This window comes from Cyanistes caeruleus, chromosome 7, assembly GCF_971803275.1.
Source record: "Cyanistes caeruleus chromosome 7, bCyaCae1.hap1.1, whole genome shotgun sequence".
Taxonomy (NCBI): domain Eukaryota; kingdom Metazoa; phylum Chordata; class Aves; order Passeriformes; family Paridae; genus Cyanistes; species Cyanistes caeruleus.
The window spans coordinates 8,208,348-8,230,039 of NC_141707.1; the positions used below are offsets into that span (position 1 = coordinate 8,208,348).

A 21,692-nucleotide genomic window follows, 5' to 3' on the forward strand; every position below is an offset into this window, starting at 1 on the left:
TGATAAATCAGATCCTTAGTGGTGATAAATCAGCTGTGTCCTGTTTACATCAGTGGACAAAGATTGCAGCCAAATGATGACATGCTGCCTTGTAATAGCAAATGCTCTTTTCCAGTGATGCCCACAAAGTGCTCCCCTGCTCTGAGGAGCTCTTACACCTCCTGGGGACAGGAACAGGGTACCTGTCGATTGCTGATCGTGAGCTTCTCAAGGAAGTGGCGCAGAACTGTAGAGGGGTCTTCAATTAAGCAGTTCCACAGAACCTGCTGAGCAACAGCACTTACTGTAAGAGAGAAAGGAAACCAGGTCAGGAGCTGCCTTTTGGAAAAGCCATGAACTTTTTGGATACTTAAAAAAACATTCTTGGTCTTCTTTCTTCCTCTGTTATATTTTTTACTGAAACACCCAAGACTCCATTTGAGGCACCAGAATTCCTGATAAGTGGTGCAGTGATCCCAGTAATAATAATCACAGGTCTAATATTTGAACCTTCCCTAACTACTGGTGATATGACAGGAAGCACTTCACAACTGTTAAGGAGTGATAAAGAAATAACTGTATTCATATCTCCAGAGGGACAAAATCCAGCAAGTGAGAGATATAAATTAATTTATTTTTTTTGTTCATGCACAGAAGATAAATTTCATGGTGATTCATTGAGTGATTTTATCTGGTATTGGTGAACAGTATTAGATAGTCAGCAGGGAATTGTGTTGATGATCAACTCCCTAAAGTGCAATTAATTGCAGTCCTCTGAAGGTTAACAACAACATGGAATTATTCATGATTTTGTTTTCAGTACTCATCTCCTGATCACAAAATCACACATACATTGTTTAGGGGGCTGGCTACATACAGGTAAAATTGAATACAAAATGTAAGGGGAAGTCAAATGCACCACAAGCTGACATGATTAATGGGAAACGAGAAGCAGAACAGTTCACCATGTATTAACAGTTTCAAAAAAACAAATACAAGGAAATATACTATTAACTTACAAAGACATCATAGACCATAAACAAAATGTTCAGGCTGTGTATAGGTGGTTTTCTGCTTGTTATAGGAACAAAAAAATATGAGTGGGAATAGATGTCCAGAGTTCTTCAGTCCAAGCCCCACTTGGGGCAGGACTGTCACCTACACTAGGTGTGTTAACCATAGCTTTGACTAGCCAGGGCTTGATAACCCCTGTGCATGAAGAATCAACAAAAATTATGCTCCTGGTGATTAACTTCCTTCTAAACAATTTCTAAACTGAATGTCCCATGTTGTAAACTCTGAGTTAGTGTTCTTCTAACTCTTTATTTCCTTTGAATCACACCAAAGAAGCACAGCTTCTACTATTACACCTTAAAGGTGTTAGGTCTCTGACTATCCTTGTCTCCCCCCACTAGATTTTTTTCAGCTTCTCAACATTTCTTTTGAATTAGGGGCTTTTTTAGGGTCCTGATAGGGTAAAAGCCCCTAAACACAACTTATGTAGAAAATAAATAGGGAAAACTCTACAAAGATATATTTCTATTGTAAATCTACATTCAGATAGTTTTGAAACTGGTTCTGCCATCCCTAAGCCACAATCCCTTCAAGTTTAATCAATGTCCATACCAGCTACTCCATCCTCCCGGACTTCTCCATCTTCCATCAAATGGACAATGGGGAGCACTGCTGCACAGATGCACGCTGGAAACACAGCCTGAGGTGGCTGAGGCACGTGATGGTTTGGAGTGTGCTCAGTGGTGTGTTCTTCATCTGGAGCAGTAAGAAGAAAAGTTAGGGAACACACTGTGCTGCTAGCCAGGCAGGCTAGATAAACATTTATCTTAGTGGCTCTACACACAAAACAAAGATCTGTTCACTGTGCAAGCATGGCAGGTTTACTGCTATCTCCAAGTAGAAATAGAGCTTCTAGGCAACTTCTTGAGCAAGAATTTTCACCTGTAAATATGTAGTTTTTCAATTTAAGTTTCTTTTCTTGTAGGCAACCCAGTTTCTTTTGATAAAACCCCTTTTTTCAGCTACAGTGCTCCCTGTAGCACTACTCCCCAAGGAGAACGTGAGAAGCAAGAGAAAGTGTTGTGACAGCAGGAGTGAATAAAATAATGAAGGGCAGTAACTTATTATAAAGAAGCACAAGCTTGAGAATATATTTGGCAAAAGGAAATGCCAGAGCTTTATGGGTCAACAGGAAAGGCTTCCAGTGAATGAAATCCTAGGAGGGAATGCTCCAAAGTGAAGTCACCCACCTTCTGCACTGACTGCTGAGCGCACTGACCACACAGAGCCACGGCGGAAAGAATAATTCCTGTGAGAAGTACTGGAGGTGCAGGATGGACTCACAGAGAGACGGCGGGAGGCCAGGTTGGCAACTTCTTCTACTGACAAACAGAATATGAAATGTCAATCCAGATCCAGCTGACAGAGTTCAGGGAATATTTTGAAGGACAGCATTTACAACCAAACCAGAAGAACACTGAAAAGTCAAGTCAGGTAACACTCAAAAGACACAAAGGTCAGTCAGATCATAATTTGCTCATGCTTTGGGAAACAGCAGAACACTGGTCCATAAGTGTTCAGTGCTCTGGTGCATCACATCGTAACAGAGCTGGCACCATACATTCTTTTCATGTACTCCCTGTTAACCATCATTGTTGCTGGTGCTTAGTTTTTCTTAAGAGCTAGGATTTCTGCTCACAGATTTTCCAGTGTATGTTTAGATCTCATCAACCTAATTGCAACCTTGGAATGGCTTTAATGAAGTCTTTGTGCTCTGTTAGCCTGGGTCAGTAAAACTCCTCACCCACAGACTAAGCTTATTGTGACTCATGTCATGTTCCTTTGGCTGTCTGAAAGTTTGGTACTGAGCTTGGTCTGGTCACCTGGACTCCCCCACTATTCACCATAATGGTAGAAAACCCCAGGAGCTATTCAGTATATCCTAAGTTTCATTTCTTAATACAGATGCTGCCAAAGAGCAATTCCTCCCACACTTTAATTATTAAAGAGTCAAAGTTGGGAAAGACAGATTTCACTCCTGGTGTTGTATATTCTCCTGTGTTAAATCCTGCAAGAAACTGAGAGCTTTGAGATGGCAAATGGTGGCAAGTTCTGAAGCTGGGGCAGATGAGGTCAGTGTCTTTATCACCCAGTAAGAACTCTCAATATATCTGAGGTTTTGTCTCTTTTTTTTTTCACTAATTTTCAAATATCCTTTTTCTCAACGACTTGGGCTCTTCAACAAATGGACATGGTTGGTACTTTGCTAACACTAAAAATCAGTTTTCCTGGACATCACTAAGCACTAATCAGTGCTCTGTGTTTGTGGGAAATGCTCTCAGGTTCCTGGAATGCAGTTCTTGGCCCCAGAGCACACCTTCTTCCTCCTGCTCAGAGCTTGGTGTACAGGATGGCTCGTAGCAGGCCTCCTGAGTGATGGGGATGGCAGTGATAAGACTGGCTTCCCGGCCCAGGCGTTTCTTCTCTTCCTCCTGCTGCAGGTTCTTCAGGATATGCTCAGCTCTCTGATGGGACCGTGACACAGCTCGGGCAGAAAATGACTTCTGTTGGGAGGAAGAGAGAAGAAGCACAGCTTGAAGCTGTTAGTTAAGATGCACACCGATTTTCTGGCACCTCAGTGACGTTCAGCAACTCAGTTTCTAAACAGAAGTCAGACTAGTACCAGCTGAGCAAAAATTCACCAGAGATTTATTGGCAATAAGCCTACAATAAGCTTTGGTGCAAACTTCTCCCAGGAGACACCATGTGAACCAGTGCAGACTAAATTGTCTCTCAGGCAGTTCTATTGAAAAGATCCTCTTGGAGAGAGAGCAGCAGTGTGCTCCTAAGATCTGAGTTAGTTTCTCTCACAGGGATGTGAGGTGCAGCACAGTGCCTCAGTGAACAAACAGAAAAGCTTGATACTCATGTAGAAAGTTCTGTGTCCTACATAGAATATACAAGATTTTTTTCCCAGCTGGGAAAGACAATCTCAGAGGTTAATCCACATCTTTTGGCTTAATTTACCTCACACCTCTACAGAGAAAAAACAGTGCTTACTCTCAGGATGTCTGCTTACCGACTGATCTTCATTGATAGGATCCTGCACACTCCCACTGCACTGAGGCACCCAGGGAGGGTCAAACATTGGCACAGATGGCATCCCCAGCACAGGAGAAGGCAGAGTGAAGTTTATACTTGGAGGGGGAATCTAAACAAAACCATGAAAGGCATTTTGTTACAGCAAATTATTATTGTCAGTATTGTTAATTAAATGTGAGGACAAGTACCCAAGACATAAATTAACTCTGCCAATTTTTCCCACCTCTATATCTCACTGGCCTGGACTGTAACACCATGTATGACACACATCTTCACTGATATATCTCCTGACCTGAGTCCCCATTTTATTCTCCCTATTTTATACAGGACTTCTTCATGTCACCTCCCCCACTAGTGAGACTTATACAATCATTTTTTTTTTTTTTTTTCCCCTAAAGGAAATTTCATGGCAGTCTGCCATTACACATCCATCCCACAAGGCAAGCTGTAAATGTCATCACTAAGCTTCATGTGTCTTATCTACCTTGAAGATCTGCTGAGCTCCCTCTTCCATCCTTGGCCACACTTGATATCTGAACCTCCAGAGTGTGTGAAATTTAAGAATGGCATTCAGTCTCTGCACTGTTTCTGGGTGATGAAATTCGGACATCAGCATGTCAGAAACAGCCTCTGGCACTTTCACAGCACACAGCAGGAACATGGCAGCTGCAGGGAGAAAGCATCTGATCACCCGTGTTTCTCAATAATTTATTTGATGTTTATTTATTGATATGTATTTAATTTTATTTATTTATTTGTTATTGTTTTTATTTTCTTTCTTACTTGTTTATTTATTTAAAGTTTATTTGTCAAAGAAACACTGCAGGTGTACGAACCCACACCAAAAGAAACCCCATATCTTGGCTCCATAAATAGCAATCACCAATCCACCAGGCCTAGAGAAAATTGTATTTCTTATAATGAAATACATTATTTTTCATTCATTATATAATGAAACCAAGCAGGTGTGATTCCACCTTCTGGAGCAACACAGCATTACAGCTGAAGCTTGTAAATTCTTCTGGAAAATCTGCTTTTTAAAATAAAGTGCACCTTCGATCTTCTCAGCCATGACTTGTTCAAAAGAAGAGCATCTCTTGAAGTAAAGGGACTAACTGAGTTTGGCTTTCAAAGGTTCTACTTTTAAGTGATTTGTGTGCTGATTAATCAAGGGTGATTTAACAGAAACTCTGGAACAGGAGACAGTGCCCCAGTAGAAGTCACCTGGCTATTTTCATGGGTGAAACCAGTTCTTAGTAAAGTGGGCTCCATGCAATGATTCCAGTCTGTCTCCAAGAGAAAACAGACAAAGGACCACACAAAACAGCAGAATGGCAGCTGATATGAGGAAATAAGCTAGAAATTCCTGACTGAGAGACAGTTTTACAGTCTATAAAAGCTACACAAATTTCTACAGAGACAGAAGTCTCCCACACAGCCCCTGAAACATACAGGGGATGTTCTCACCTGTGAGGTGAGATGTGACTCCACAGATACTTTCCCTGGGAATTGAGAGGAAAGATTCTATGTGTACCCCATCATCAGTTAGGTGGTAAATCCATTGGATCTTAAGCTGCATTGTTTCTTCACTGGCTATATACTTCATATATGTATATATATATGTAATATATGTATATACATGTAATAAATATATATGTAGTATATGTAATATAAGGTGCTTCTATCATGCACTGTATATTTTCTACTAATAGTTATTTTTAATTGCTGTGTGAATAGTGAATAGTCTGTTTAAAATCATGTTTCTGTTAATTTTGTGTCCATTAAATAAATAATTTATTCTATGACAGACCAAATCAGCCTTATTAAAGAACTTGTGAACAAGAGTGAGCTTTGGGGTGCTGGCCACCCCAATAAAGCTACTGTCTGCTGCCAGAGGCCTGGGCAAAAGGCAGGAATTTATCTAAGTTCCTATTTCCATTTGTAACAGTAGCTGAGCTAACCCATTGCTGTTTCAATGGATCCTATTGGAATATAAACAGCCATTAATTAAAATACAGACTGATGGAGGATAATCAGTGCAGATGGTGTCTGAGGGGCACTGCAGGAGACAGGAGCAGAGGGATTAGTGTGGCTGTGGGAGTTCAGTGGTGTTAGAGAATCCATGGCTTCTTTGACCAGTGTGAAAGCAGAGCACCAAAGACAATTTCTCTGGATTTGGTGGCTGTTCCTCCACAGTAGCAAGAAGATATTTGCCACTGTCTTTTCTTCAATGCCTGTTCAGCAGGTGCCAGGCTCCAGAGCAGTGCTTATGGGAGGCAGTGTGACCACTGCAGGAAAACAAGGCTGAAAACAAGTCTCTGACTGCCTGGGCTCCTGGTGCTGCTCAAAATCTGTGGGGACCTTGAAGTTTTACCAGCTCAGACAATCTTCTGCTCTCTGATCTTCTCAGACTATAACAAGCCTTAGTAGGCCAGATGTAAAAGTGTGAGTTCATTCTGAAGCAACCAAGAACAGAAACAGAGCCCAGAGGAGAGGTCAGAAGATTTTAATCTTCCCTTCAGGAAAGGGAGAAGAAGGAAGATCTATTTCAGAGGCTGCTAGCACTCCTCAGGGAGAGCAGCAAAGCTTCATCCCATTCCCTGTGACCCATGCAAATTTTTTTAAATTAGAATCACAGAATCATTAAGGTTGAAAAGGACCTCTAAGATCAAAGAGTTAAAAAAGTATCCAAAATTATTCCCTCAGGAAGGGACTTGAAGCAGGGAAAGGTGTACAGCATCAGGCAGATTATTTCTGTTTATTTTGCTCCTTTCTCTTCCTGTCTACACGTTTGACCTGGGAAAGGCAAAGGTTAAAGGGAGAGCACAGAAAGACCTGAAATGAAGTGGTCTGTGCACTGGTGGAGTACACCAGTGGAAGAAGTAGACTGCTGGAAAATCTGCTTTTCCAGTGAGGGAAAGTGAGGGAAACCTGAAGGCCACGAAGGGGTGTGGGTCAAACAATGTACTTCAGGGCAGAATTCATTGTTAGCTGTGGAAAATAAAGGCCTGGTGTTCTGGATTGAAACGTGACAGAAAGGGGAATGATGTTTGAAGAGAGTTTCAAAACTCTTGAACTGTTAACAGCTTTTGATTAAAAATGTCTCTAACTTAATCTTCAGTGAAAGAACACCTCTGCCCTGATAGGTATGCAAACCTGTGAAAGGAGGAAATCTTCCAGCCATTTCCTTGCCTGCTGGGGGATGAGAAAAGTAGAATTTGAAAGCTGTGGGAGATTGGTTCACAAACAAATTTGATTAATTTGCAGCTTATTTAAGTAAACTGTGTACTGTGTATGAAGGATGTTCACAGTTTCTAAGGCTGTGGCTCATGATTTCTGCTCATCTCACATTAGCACACACTGACTAGGAGTGTTTGGACAAGACAGTAAGACTAGAGAGGACCTCCTGAGCCATGTCATCAAATTCCTTTCATAAGCTCTTAAACCAAAGGGCTTTTGCTTTCTTTTCTGATGGTTAGAAATCTGTTTTCCATGTGAAAGAAGTCATAAAACATTATTACCCATCTTCATTCTCCTCTAACAAGTTATTCTTAAATATTTAATAAATGATATTTCTTTAAATAATAATTAAATAATCCATTAATAATAATTAAATAATTAAATTCTCCAATAATCTGTCATTATGAAGAGTTAAGATATCCCTTCTCAGTCTTCATCTGAATCCATTGAATAAATATCCTATATATCATATAAGCTCTTAATTCTTCCTCCTGTCCTAACAGCATCTGTTACACATAAATATCTTACTTCAGTGACCAAAACTGTGCATTAGAAGTGTTGTGTTCTAGGTAATTGTACATCATGCTTTACAGTAGCATTAATACTTTGAATTGCTAATGAAATACCTCTTATGACACATTCTGACTGTGTTTATTTTTTCACAGCTGGTCATTAGGTCATCTTTTGGCCAAGGGATAAACTCTGAACCCAGATTGTTCCCATGGGAGAAGATCCAAGCTCATAGGAGAAAAATTCTTATTACTACTTTGCAACAACATATGTGATTTTGTATTTTATTGTAATAAATCTCATGCTGTGTGCAGAATTTCAAAGTGCTGCTTTCACAGGTACATGATGTCCTAATCATCTGTCTTAAAGATGCTTCTCAACTATGTGTCATCAGCAATCATCTGTACACTTTAAAACCAGGTGGAAATGGAAAATTTAGGTAGTACCATACAACAACAGTACTCAATGAGCAATGCTGTTGTCTCTATGCAACATGAGAATTTTCCTTGTAGCATAACAGGAGCTGTGACAGTTTCACTCTCATTCCCTGGGTCATTTTTGCATGCACTCACAATTGGTACTAACATTTCCATGAGGCAGCAGACAGAATGCTTTAGCAGACTCTGGACAGACTGAATCACTGTGTTTCCTCTGCCTACAAACCCAACCGAATACAAATACTAATTTTTATATTCTTCAAACATCCAGAGCCTCAAAGAGAGCTTCCTCCTGATCCTTCTGACCACCTCTTTTCCACAGAGCACATAACACTCTGCAGAAACCAAACAGCCCCCAATAAACCCGTGCTGGCCTTCAGATTCCTCCACTGCAAAACTGCAAAGTCCTGGGGTCAGCAGTGAGTTGTGCAGCCTCAGCAGCCCTGCAGAGGGGTTTGCCTCTCTTACCTGCTGCTCCAGCCATGTGCTCATCCACACTGAGCAGGAGCTCCCATGCTGCTGGCTGGATGTCCCCGTACATCTCCTCAGTGAGGATAGGAGCTGCCTTGATCAGCAGTGACAAAGGGGCAGGGGAGAGACTCATGACCTGCAACAAACCAAGCCATGCCTTAGGGCTGAGCTGTGCAAACCATCCACAGGGAAGAACACACTCGGTGATTTTATCCTGGTTTTGGTCTGCAAATTACCCGCTAATAACCTCCAAGTTCATCACTTCAGAAAACTCTCCAGACAGGGAATGTGGCTTGCAGCCTATATACTAAAGTGTCAGTGTTTCTACTTTCTAGAGTCCTTTGCTTGTCCCTCACATCACCAAAACACCAAAAAAGAGGACATAAGGAAAGCCAAACTCTCCCAAAGTAGTGCACAAACAGTGATACAGGTCCATTAAACTCACACTAAGAACAGGCTTATGAAGATTATGTTGCTTTTCAGGAACCTTGAACAAGAACAAAGAAAACTAACACTGTAAACTGATAGGCTGCAGTTAAACATACCTGTGAATTCTTGGGTTTTCTGTATCCTCAGCTCTGGTGCATATGTCACTATGGAAAGCCAGAGATGCAGACTGTGATTTAATGGAGCTAAATGTTTAAAGGATTCTTTGACCATGTTTCCTTGAGAGGTTTAAATTTCATATTACTCAGATTGGGAAAAGATGTAGGGCTGAACAGAGTGATATTCAGGCACAGTTCTTCACATGGGCTTGGAGATCCATATATATTTTCACTCCTGTTGCATTTTAACCTGGCACCTATACATCTACCTCCCTAACTAGCATATGGCCTAATCAGTACCTGATTCCTGATGTACTTTAGCATTCCAGAGTCCTTCTTCCCTTCCAAGTTGATATCGATCACTCTCTTTTTAAGAGAAGGAGTTCTCAGGCATGACTTGTCTGAGCACTGGAAGGAAATAAAAAGAAAGCGGAGTTCACATTTATAGTTCTCAAAATGTGGAAAAAGGAGATTACGTACAAGAGGAATTTCCACATATTAGAAACCATCTGGTATCAGAGCTGTAGCTGGCAACAGGCCTAGTATCAGTGAGACAACACATCTCATCCAATTTTCTTCTATTTTTAACTATGCTTTTCCCAATAAAATCTTAAGGCAGAGGACAGCAAACCAAATGAAGAATATGAATGTTTTCTGTGTAATCTTCACTGGTGGCACACCCATGTATTTAGTTAAGTAAATTAGAGGCAAAAAGTTTACATTTTCCCCCTAAAAAATTACCAGTGCAAGTATTCAGTGTACAGAATGATTGCTCTCACAGAATCATAGAATCATTGACATGTGAAAAGACCTCTAAGATCATCGAGTCAAACCAGTAGTTTAATGCTAAATCATGTCCCCAGGTGCCACATCCTTACAGTTCTGAAAGCCCTCCAGGGATGGTGCCCCACTGCCTCACTGGGCAGCCTGTGCCAGGGCTGGACAAACCTTTCAGAGAAGTTTTTCCTAATATTCAATCTAACCCTCCCCTGGTGCAACTTGAGGTCATTTCCTCTCAATCATGCCCCTTGTTTCCTGGAAGCAAAGTGCCCCTTGAGCCTCCTTTTCTCCAGGCTGAGCCCCCCCAACTCCCTCAGCTACTCCTGGTGCTCCAGCCCCTTCCTCCTCTCCATTCCCTCCTCTGGATACACTTCCATGTCTTTCTTGGGCTATGAAAAAAGCAAAGACTGTCAATTGCTCTCTGGAATTCTTTTTTTCTGCTGCTTCTTAAATGTTTTGATGGTCTGATCTATGATGAAATGCATGTCTGTCTTGCAATTCAAATTTGGAGATGAAACAAGGCACAGAAATGCACAGTTCTTCTGCTGCCTTTCATGAAACATAGCATCTATCATCTCTTGCCTGGCTTGCAGAGGAAATGACTGCCTCTCTTTCTAAATAACTGGTGCTTTTCTGTGCTGGAGGAAAAATGCGGGGTTTACAGTTTTCAGGAAAGCAGAAACATTCGCTTCTGTTTCTCCTGTTCTGTGCTTTCCTCCCTGAAAATATCCTTCAATTTTCTAACTTGACAGGAAACAAACAATCTCCTGGATGATGAAGAAACATAATGAATTTTTCTCCTGCATATGCCACTGCCAGTGATGATAGCCTCTTTACCCAGCTGAAAGCTTCATGAGAGTTTCATGAACACTTTTGTTTTCAATGTTACTGCAAAGCAGTTGAATGGCTCTGCCATTACAATTTTTCAGGATAACTGTAGTCTGTCTGCTGTGGTTTAACTCTTGACACAATTCAGTTGGTGCCTGGGTGGGCACTTTCCTGGAAGCAGAAATGTATTTCCACTAAAGTACACTATGACATATAAAAAGGCACAAAGTTATCTGAATGTCCTGAAATGTCAGTTGTCTGAAATGGTCACTAAAAGGAGACAAACATTAAAGACTAAGGTATACAGTTCTTGGAACAGCTGAGTCTCAGACCTAAAAGAAAGAAATCACACAAGATTTTAGAAGAATTTCAAGAGTGATTCTAAATAACAGACAAGAAAAAGCATGAACAAAGAGAGACAGAATCCACAGGGTAGTAACCAGAGACCACTAAAAATTGAAGTCAGGTTGTAAGCTTTTAAAATTACCTTATCAGTAATTAAGATTCATCCCAATCAACACAGATTACATTCCTTACATAATGATGAATGGCTTAATTGCTGAGGCTTTTAAGCTAAGCTTAGGAAAAGCTACATTCATTTTGTCATGAAAGAACTGTACGAACACATTACACGATTTTCGAAGGCAACAATTATGTGCCTGGACAAACCCCAAAACATTCTGCTTTTTCCATTTACTCACTTCCTTTTGTTTTTTGCCTCTTGCCACGTTGTTCAAAGTGCTGTTCCCTCTCAGGGAGTCCACTGTATCTCCATACAGCAGCTTGATGGCCCGGACAAGGCGAGCACAGGACCGGCTGTGGTGGAGGTAGCAGTGTGGGTGACAGTAGTCAATGTGTGTGCATATGAAACTCTGCTGGTTGCATAATAGGATCATAACCTGGAAATTAAAAAATAAATAATTACCTGTAGAAAAAGGAGTTGCACAGGCAGCCATTGGGACAGTCAAGCAAACTCAGCCTAGCTAGGGAGGTGTGAGCACAGATTTAAAAAGGTGTGTGTGTCTGTGTAGATCTTCATACATACAAGAGGTTTTCAAACTAGCTGGGCATGGCTAAAGAAGCATTAGTGCTAACAAAGCAAAGAAACAGAGCTGCTATAGATGTGTTTATTCAGCTGGTGGCAAGACTAAGGCTGAGGAAAACAGCATCCTCTCAGTTTGCAGAAAAGCTCTCTAAGATTAGAGCCTGGACTGGAAACCATCAGCTAGCAATTGTTATTAAAGCTGCAACCCCACTGTCTTTGGGGGGGTACTTTGCTTCAGGGGATGAAAAGGGAAATATCTCAGTATGCTCTCAAGCAGAAATCAGCTGTGTCTGCTGCCCTGCATATCCTTCCCTCAGTGTCATTGGGCAGACCCATCCAGCCCAGCTCTATGGTAGCTGGCTCAGTTGCTGTTTCTATTAGTGTTGCCATATGGCAGCAAGGAGCAGTAAAACTTATCTAAAAATCAGGTAAATATTTAGCTATGCTGAGCCCTGCTTTGCTGCAGAAACACTGGTATTAGTCCCTAAGCTCCTTAGTTAAGGACAGCCTTGGCAAGCCTACACTTGAGTGAGTGCTCTCTGGTGTAACTCAGATGTTTTCCACAAACCCAGCCTCTTATTAGCACTCTGAGGAAAACACACAGCCACCTCAAAGCCATTCACACTGCAGGGCTTAACAAGCCTTTATGAATCCTTCTCTTCCCCCCACAATCCAGTGCAGAAATACCCAGAACTACCAGAAGGAAGCTATCCCAATTTTCCATCCTCTGTGTCTATGTCTGTGCAGCTGCAGTCTGCTGGATCTCTCTCCAGGCTGCCACATCATTCTCAGCCTTAAAATAATTAAGCTGCTAAAAATCACAGGAGCTTAATCTAAAACAAATCTGTGTAATGTTTCTAGCATTCCTGTGTTTGCCTCCTTGTTCTGGCCTCCTATTATTTCGGGATCAATAAAGAATAACTCAGTATTTGTATCAATGGGAAAATTGTACAGCAGCACTGTCGAGTTTTTACCAGCCTCTGGTCCACTCTGATAAATTGCTGTACATTGACACAGAGTGAGGACACCATGCTCCAGGCTCCCTAGAGGACAGGTAAAGGAAATTTTGGTGTCTTCATAACAGCAATTGGAACCAGTGATCCTTTTGAGTTGTTTGCTTGCAACAACTAAGTAAAGCAGGCTTTTTTTCTTTTTTTTTGTCTGTAGTTTTAGTAACCATCTGGCCATACCTTCTTTCTAACAAATGAAAAAAAATAGCATTGCCATGTAATATTGCTACTTGTGTGTCATTAGCTGTAGCAGGTGTTTTTTCAAATTTTCCTTTCTCCTATGCAAGTGAATCACATGTAAAGTGAGACAAACATCTCAAGTTTCCTTCAGAATTCGTGAGTTCATGCATCCTCCCACACTGAGCAAGGGCACCATGATTTATCTCAAGCTTCTAACTTGAGATACTTAGTTTACTACATTGGACTTTCCAAATGAGATATAAGTGTTACCAAGAGCATTAGAGTACTGTCAGAAAACAGGGCAGTCCAGGGATTGAGATATTTGATTGGAAGACATGGCATTCAAGTTCTCTGCCCTGCCAGCCTCATGTGAAAAAGAGAATTATCAAGAACTGTTTCTGACATCAAAGTATTGGATTAAGCCTTTTCTTGCCCACACCCCATGGGAATAGGGCAGCTGAGAGCAGTCTGTGTGAAATCTCTGGAGAAACAAACAAAGATACCAAGTCAGTATTAACAGCTGTCTTCCCCAAAGGCAACTCCAAAGTCAAAGGGTGTCTGTGCAGTCTTGGGACACCCGGAGGCTGAGCAGTGCAGAGCTGCCCAGCTGGCTTCTGGCAAGCCTAAATCCAGGGATGCCTTAGACCCTGCATGAGCAAACCACAGCTGCACTGTTGTGCACTCCCTGTCTGTTGGACAGAGCCAAAACTACACAAGGCTCTGTTGGCTTGCACCAGCAGCTTCCGAAATGCCAACTCCCAGAAGCTGGGGCCCAGCTCACACTGAAGCCCCATTCTGCTGCTCTCCCTGAAATACACACTACTGGCCATGCTGGAGATACTGAGCTAATGTATTTTCCAGCTGAGGCAGTATGGCTGTCCCTGCACACCCAGGGAGAAAAAAAAAACCAACAAATATATGAACTAGAGAGAAGGAGATTTAAGTCCTTTCTAGAAATGGCAAACACACAATTTCCACAGGTCGCAGCTTATTTTCACTTGAGATCCTTTATGCTATATGGAAAAAGCACAAACTGTGATCTGGTTATTGCCAGACAAAGTTTTTTCTATTGAAAATGGCATATTTGAGAGCACTGCTGGCTACTGGTACTTACGTGCAGCCACGACATGTTCCGATGATAGTTCTCCTCCATGCCCGTGTTGCTCAGTACCTCGTGCTCAATGCTGGGCTCGCTTGCACTCCAAGGGCTCCCTTCTTCAAAAGAAAAATACCCAAAAGGTTGTTGTTTTTATTGCTGCCTATGTGCTTTAAGACTAGGGACAAGAGTTGTAAGCCAGGCCAGCCTTGTGGGAACAGATGAGAGTACACAGAATATGTCACACTGGAAAGACTGCATTTGGACATCCCTCCCCAGTCCTGTGCTGGCTTGACTCTTACAAGAACTGTTTGGACTTGACCCATAGGCCATCCTGTCAGTAGTAAACATTGGTCCCTCCATTTTTATCTTTTTTTTATTTATTGGAAGGGAAATGGATAATCCAAAACCATCATAAACAAATTCTTTGCACCATTCAGATGCTGCAAATGGTTGGTTTAGTGATCTGCATTGACTGGGCTCTGTGGTTAAAAAGGTCAAGAAAAATCCAACCAGAAGTGGCATCCAACTGGAAATGCCAACAGGCAAATTCCCTTCTAAATGCCCATAGAAACTTCTAATGTCATGGGGATGAAAGGGGAAAAAAATCCTGATTCTAGCACACTAGAACACTTTAGAACTCAGCCAAGGGAGAGATTTCCCTGAGAATTTCCCTGACCTCTGTGTTTTCCCTACATACTACATACCCCATGGACCTCCTATAAAACTAATACTAATGATATTAAGATTTGGCTGGAGATGACTTTTGGTTTACCCTTTTTTTTAAGTGAACTGTGACTCATCAAAGTTTACAGAATTGACAATCCCACTCTCCATGTTCTCCTACTGAAGCATCTTTTGGGCAACATAAAAATGAGCATTAAACTTGGGAGGTTATTTCAGCTCTAAATGTATCCACAGTTTTTGGTTAACACCAATAGTGAGGGGAAGCCCTTTAATTCATCTGTGATGGAGATTTCACAGAGTAGGATGCACATCTTTTTTCCCATAAGATAGATGTATGGATATCCATCTTTTAAATACTAAGGAAAGCAGCTGTAAACCACAAAAATAGATGTATATGCCAGTATGTAGAAATATAGTACGCAGCATGTGGATGTTATGCTCTGCATATAGGAATACATGTTTTACATGTCACCCGACATGCTTGTGACATCATATCCAACATGGAATATGAAGTACATGCCTAAATATATATGTATTTATATATATATATATATTTATTTTTTATATATATATATAAAAAAGATACACACATATAGCCAGTGTGTTGCTATGGACACTAAAATATCATATATACACATGACCTCATGCATTCATTATATCCTGTGCTTTAGGGGGGTGGGTGTGTGTGCAGATAGACAGGTGCACGTGCTACCCTAAAGAGAGCAAGCATTTAGCTGGCAGGCCAGCATTCTGAGAGCTCACGCTCCAACACGGTGCTGAACTGACAATCTGTGCACGGAGCCGACACTGCACCCAGGGTTTGTACCGTGTTCCTCCCAGGCCCTAGTCCAGGCAGTCCCTGAAGAGAGCTCTAGATTTTTTCCTAGCCTGCAGAGGTGGGGATCTCTTGTCATTCCTAGCTCTGCTGCAATCACACCAAGAGTTTCAGGTCCTTCCTACCGTCCCCTCCCTTTCCACCCGCTCATCTAAGTTACCTATATCAGTGACAGTGTCCCTGCTGTGGGACAGCTGCAGCTCCTCATTCTCAGACTCTGAGTCCTGCCGTGATAACTTGGTGCTCTTTAGGCTGCCGGCCCGGCGAATGCTGGAAAGGGAACCCCCCTTCTTCACCCGGAAACTGCGGGTTCCTTTAATCTGGAGCAAGCGGGAGCCTCCTATCCTGATCTTCCTGCTGGGAACTGTATTAAAAGAATAAAAGAGGACTTTTTTCCCCTTAATTTTTTCCCCATTTAAAAAAGAAAGAGATGCTGGCCCTCCCCACCCTCCCGACCCTTTGCTGCCAGCCTGTATTGCAGCGTCTTCTGCCAAGGAATGTGGGCTCAGAGGCTCCCTCCAAAGCCAACGCCAATGCAGCTCCATCAGTCAGGGAGCAAAGATGCTTCTCAAAAATGCGTTCAACACCTCATATCCTGGAGATCTGGTACATCACTTCAGGCCTTGTCTGTGTTTGGAATTAGCCTTTGTTCGACCACCAGCAAGTAGAGTCATCTACGCTAACCAAAACCCAAAACGTGGACGAGAAAATCCTACAATTCACACCGATTCCAATCAATTCCTGCCAGGAAGCAGGATCTGCCCAATGGATGTAAATTGCAGTTTTCCTTGCCAGTCCTCAGAGTTTGCATTAGTGCAGCATCACCTCTTGCTATGGATAGCTGGCTGAATCCCAAGCATGAACAAGGCATCTTGGACAAACCTATTTTCCCGTGGGCCTGGGCTCTGTAAACCTCACTGAGCTCTGCAGTAGGATCAATTATTTATTTATACAGCATGTGTGACTGCAAGAGGGGAGTCTGCTCTGTGGGGCTAGCACACAAGGCTTCCTTGAAGTAAGATTTGCATAAATCTGTGTCTCTGCATGTTACTCTTCATCATTAGAATGCTTTAGATGAAACAGAAGCACGTGGATCTTCTCCTTCAGACAAATCAGCAGCTTTCAGGCATTAACAACATCCACTGACACTCTGCATTTTTGATGAGCACAGACATGGAATGGTTCAATGTTTAAAGCACCAACTGTTAGCACTTTCATTCTCCTCCTAGTTCAAAGGCATTGCACGGCAGTATGTCAGTCCAAATGTTGCAACACTCAGTCATTTCACTGCAGATCTAACCAGGCAAGGCCACGTGTGATCAATCACCTTTTGGTGTGGGGTTGGCAATGAACAGCACTGAGCTTTTTTGGATACCACGGGTAAGCAAAATATTTAAATAGAATTGTATTTTGGCGTCAGGATAAAGCAAACACACCTTTGCTCCTGAGATTGCCCCAGTTCCTCCAGAATGGAATTCCCACTCCCATTTCCAGTGGCTAGCGTGCTGGTCAAAGACAGCTGGATATATTTTGAGAGCTACCTCTCATTCCTCACAAATCAGTTGGCAAACCACTGTTGAGTGACCAAAGAATCTCCCTCCAAGAGACTGTGCTAAGCTCCTTAGCAATTGCTACTGCTTGAATAATGTTCTGATCAGTTCCACGAATCCCAAATTGCTTAATCCCAAGCTTGTAACTGCATTAATGGTCTGCAGAATCCCATTTTGGCACCCAAAAAGTACATGTGATCATCTGAGAGCCTGCATCTACCTAACTGCAGTGTCTGTCTTTCAGACCTACCTGGAGCAGATTCTATACAGTAAACCCGTGGCTTTTGGATAGCTGCTAAGCCATGCCTGGTGGGGGGAGCAATGAGAGCAAAGTTTTTAACACTCCAGAAAAATGAAGGGAAACAGATTAGTACTCATCAAAGAGTTTGAGATAAAGAAACCCCTCACTGCAGGCAAGCAAAGTTTAGTTACATTCACACGACAACGTTTTCTTATCTAGAAAAGTGTAGATTATGAAAGATGCCTCTGCATCTGAAGTGTTTGGCCCAGGTGGATCCCCAGAAGAATATGCTGTGGCCAAAGAAAAGAACAAAATTATTGTAACTTTAAAATATAACATTACCTTTCATTTATTAAGCTTCTAAAATAGTGGAATTACATTTTTGCTAAGGTATATTAGGATTCAACCTTTCTACCATAGTCACTTTCCCCATGTCTAAAACGCAGTAAAGAGGCATCTTTAGTCAAGGAAAACTATGTGACAGCTTAGGAAAAAGGGATAATGGAAAGAAAACTCAAATAAAACTGCAGGAAAATGTAGTTTAATGGAGAAAAGGTTGCAGAAAGTCAATACTAACTTCGCAAAAAATACATTACTCCTGTAGCACAGAAACATGCAAAGGAAAAGCTAAGTCAGCATTGTCTCTAAGAAAAAGAGGATGGTTAGAGACTTTCCACCAGCATTTCCCAGCAGGACTGCCTGCTTGAAGGTATTCTCCCACCCAGGTAATGTCCCAGTGGGCAGGACTGTTCCCTGAAAAGCTTAAAAATGGTTTCAAGCAATTGTCATAACTATCCTCAAAAAAACCCCAAAACAAACCCAACCCCAACCCAAACTTTTCCTCATCCAAATAGGCAGATGCATTTATCCCACACATCTTAGACTATCAGATAGACCATAAGGCTGTGTGTTTTTCTGGGCTGCCAACATACCAAGAGTAGATAAATTGAGGTTGAGCATCCATTTATCCAGCTCACCTTTCTTAGGTGGGTACCCATCTGTCTGCACAGAAGTAACTGGCCCAACAGACACACAATTTTGGAGAAAGTTTTATACCACACAAGTCTTGGAAGCATTTCTAATATATTCTCCAGTAATTGTGGCAAGGTCACAGCTGAAGACAAGTTGAAGACAACACAAACTTTATCCAAAGCCAGTAGAAGTCAATAAAAACTCCTCTGAATCATTAATAAACATTACAGTTCTGAGACAAAAACCAGCCACAGACCTCACTGCTGTGAAACAACCATTCAACATTTATCCTTTTCAAGCAGTCATCAAAATTATCATTCAAATTCCTGCACCTGCAAATTCCTACCATGAGACAGAACGTAAACAGCTCTAGGAAACTTGTTAGAGGGTGATCTAGAGGTAGCTGGCAGTTTAATCTCTAATTGCAAATACACACAATGACTATATTGTATTGCAACACTTGTACCATCGGCTAGAATGTGAGTCTTGCATGAGATGGCTCAAAAATGGAAACAATCTGCTGTTCTCAGCAAACACAGTGAGCTTGAAGTTTGCTTGTACAGTATAGAGTATGTTGGTAACATCAATCTGCTAGCCATCAAAAGCCACACAGTGTGTTTTTAATGTGGTAGCAAAGAATTCAAGAGACCAATCACACTAATTTTGTTGTGATGCCGTGACTTCCAAACTGGAACAGATTTTCCAGAGAAAAATACCAATCTTTCCTTCTATCTGTGATTTCCCCAAACTGAAAAAAGTAGGATCAGAAAAAAACAAACACCGCTTTTGATCTTTATTTTTACAGTGAATCAAATGGGGATGTTTTTCTCAGCATCCCACTAAGAGACAGTTTCAAACAAGGCTTGCTCCTTTTTAGCAATTGTGCAAAGCTTTCGCTGTATTTCAGTCATAGCACTGTTTTATCAAATTTAACATCTTTGCTTCTCACATTTATTATATTGAACCCTGAAGGCCAGAAGCATCTGGGAAATGATTTAAAGCCACGTGACTCTATGGCTGCCTGCTTTTTAACACAGTCTATGCAAATGAAAACACAAAATCAAGCGCCACTTCACAAGCCCTGAGAATACAAAAGCCTTATTGTTCTGACAAACCTTTTTTCTCCTCGAAGCCAGCCTCAGATTTGAGGGTGTGGCTGCTGCTGTGTAGGGAATCCTTTGAATCTTCATTTTCATCCAGAACCCCAGCAAAGCTGATCTTTCTCTCATACCTGTGTCTGTCCATCTCAGGATCCAGACGCAGCCTGCAGCACTCCAGGTCCTGCAGCAGGATGTAGAACACACAGATGTGCCGGCAGCATGAGCTAGAGAAGCTTCAGGAAGAACTGCTTCAGATGGGCTTCATTTTAATCACACATAAGCCAACTGCTCTTTGGCCTTGCAGCAGGCTGAGCCACCTGCCAGGATGGGAGGGTTACCAGGTGCTAACACATATTGCTGGTTAACATTCCCCAGTGCATTAACACTCTGGCTGCAGGCTCAGGGGGGGGAAACATAAATCACAGAATCACAGAATGATTAGGACTGGAAGGGACCTCTGGAGATCATCTAGTCCAACCATCCTGCCAAGTCAGGGTCACTTAGAGCAGGTGACACAAGAATACAGCCAGGTGGGTTTGGGATGTCTCCAGCTGAGTTTTATCTGCTTCAGGATCAGTAAAAGGCTTTGGGTGAAATTTCAGTCAGGACCATCGACCTCACTCAGCCCACAGCCTTGGCAAGCCTGCATGCTCTCTTGGTAGCTAAACTAGCTCACCAAAACGAGCTCAGTTGCAAATGTTTCAGTTCTTCAAGGTTTCCAAGGCTGTGCCTCATCTATGGAACCACTATGCCTACAAACACCAGTGGCAGTGAGATTTGCTCTACTGAAATTCCACCCATTATGTACCTGATCTTCTCAGAAAGGAAGCACCACTCCAAAAGCACAGTTAATATTTTAGTCTGGATTATTTTTGCCTGCTTTTTTTCCCTCTGTACAAAGTTAGAAGCAGCACTCTATGGTCATTCATCTTACAGACACCTTCATAATGTGCTTTTGTTTCTTTCATCAATACCTCAGAGAATAATTCCTCCTCCTCGTCTCCCATATACAATTCTAGAAAGGCATTAACCAGTTGCACTTCTAGCTCACATAAAAGCACTAATTTCTGTTGACCTTCATTATCCAACAGATTCTTAGTTCCAGGCCTAACTACTTAATGACATGAATTCTAAACCATGGTATTATTCTGCTTGTGGATGCAGTCATTTATTATGTTGTAATATCCTCAATGGGTTTAAGGAGGATTTTGCTGAATTTATTGCCCTTCTTGCATACCTTGAGGCTGACCCACTTCATCAGAGGTCATCTGCAGCCTTTGGAATAATTTTCAGAACCTAATTACAATACTATCCAGATAAATCAGCCTGTCAAGCATAATTGCCATGACTAAAATTTGATCTGTCATTAACAAAAACCAGGGTAGCGGGGCTAAATCCTTCATGAAAATTTAACTTCTCATTTTTTTCTCCATAATTTTTATCCTGATTTCTTAAAGAAATTTGGCTTAAAGGCTGAACCCATGTCAGCCACTCAATTCTCTTCTCTTTCCATGCTACCCACCTCTGAAGCTGAGCGTCACTGCAACTCAACTCATCAACAGATGACTGTGTGCATGTGTATTTTTTGAAACAGCTGGAGTTTTTACCCTGCCCTACCTCTCATCAGAGCCTGGAATCCACGATTCTGTGAGCAAAGCCCTCTGCAATGCGTGTGGCCCACTTACCACAAGAGGTTCTGTCCGTGGTCTGGGCATGTAGGGAAAGGTCTCTCGAAGGAAAGTGGTTATCTCCAGCAGGAGCTGACACGCAGCCATTTTTAGTGCAAAAGGACAACAACATTTGGTAGGATTCACAGTGCCTAGGAAAGAACATTTCTATCATGAACAAGGAATTAATACAAGATTTGGAACCAAGAGGTGATGGACATTGTCACATATGGTGCACAATGCAGTGAACTGCAGTGAAAAACAGGAGGCCTCACACTTCTGTGCTACTTTTCCTGTGCTAAAAGAAACAGAATCAATCAAATAACAAACCATGTATTTACCAGCACATGAAACAATACTAACATTTATATTACATTATATCATATCACATTTTTTTATATTA

At 41.8% G+C, this 21,692-nt stretch overlaps 1 protein-coding gene across 14 annotated transcripts in view; it reads right to left on the bottom strand.

Annotated features, from left to right (window-relative positions):
- Positions 1–21,692, bottom strand: part of UNC80 (unc-80 subunit of NALCN channel complex) — a 120,623-nt gene that overhangs the window by 47,732 nt on the left and 51,199 nt on the right. For 9 of the 14 annotated variants that reach the window (XM_086896013.1, XM_086896012.1, XM_086896017.1 and 6 more), the window contains 13 exons: positions 21,308–21,441; positions 19,638–19,803; positions 15,920–16,123; positions 14,256–14,356; positions 11,608–11,805; positions 9,599–9,706; positions 8,751–8,889; positions 4,580–4,761; positions 4,073–4,204; positions 3,371–3,557; positions 2,244–2,375; positions 1,606–1,749; positions 183–283 (listed from right to left, as the gene is read on the bottom strand). In XM_086896013.1, coding sequence (XP_086752139.1) covers positions 183–283; positions 1,606–1,749; positions 2,244–2,375; positions 3,371–3,557; positions 4,073–4,204; positions 4,580–4,761; positions 8,751–8,889; positions 9,599–9,706; positions 11,608–11,805; positions 14,256–14,356; positions 15,920–16,123; positions 19,638–19,803; positions 21,308–21,441 — 1,928 coding nt within the window. The remainder of the gene's footprint in view (positions 1–182; positions 284–1,605; positions 1,750–2,243; positions 2,376–3,370; positions 3,558–4,072; positions 4,205–4,579; positions 4,762–8,750; positions 8,890–9,598; positions 9,707–11,607; positions 11,806–14,255; positions 14,357–15,919; positions 16,124–19,637; positions 19,804–21,307; positions 21,442–21,692) is intronic. The other 5 variants (XM_086896021.1, XM_086896020.1, XM_086896019.1 and 2 more) reach the window with 2 other exon arrangements.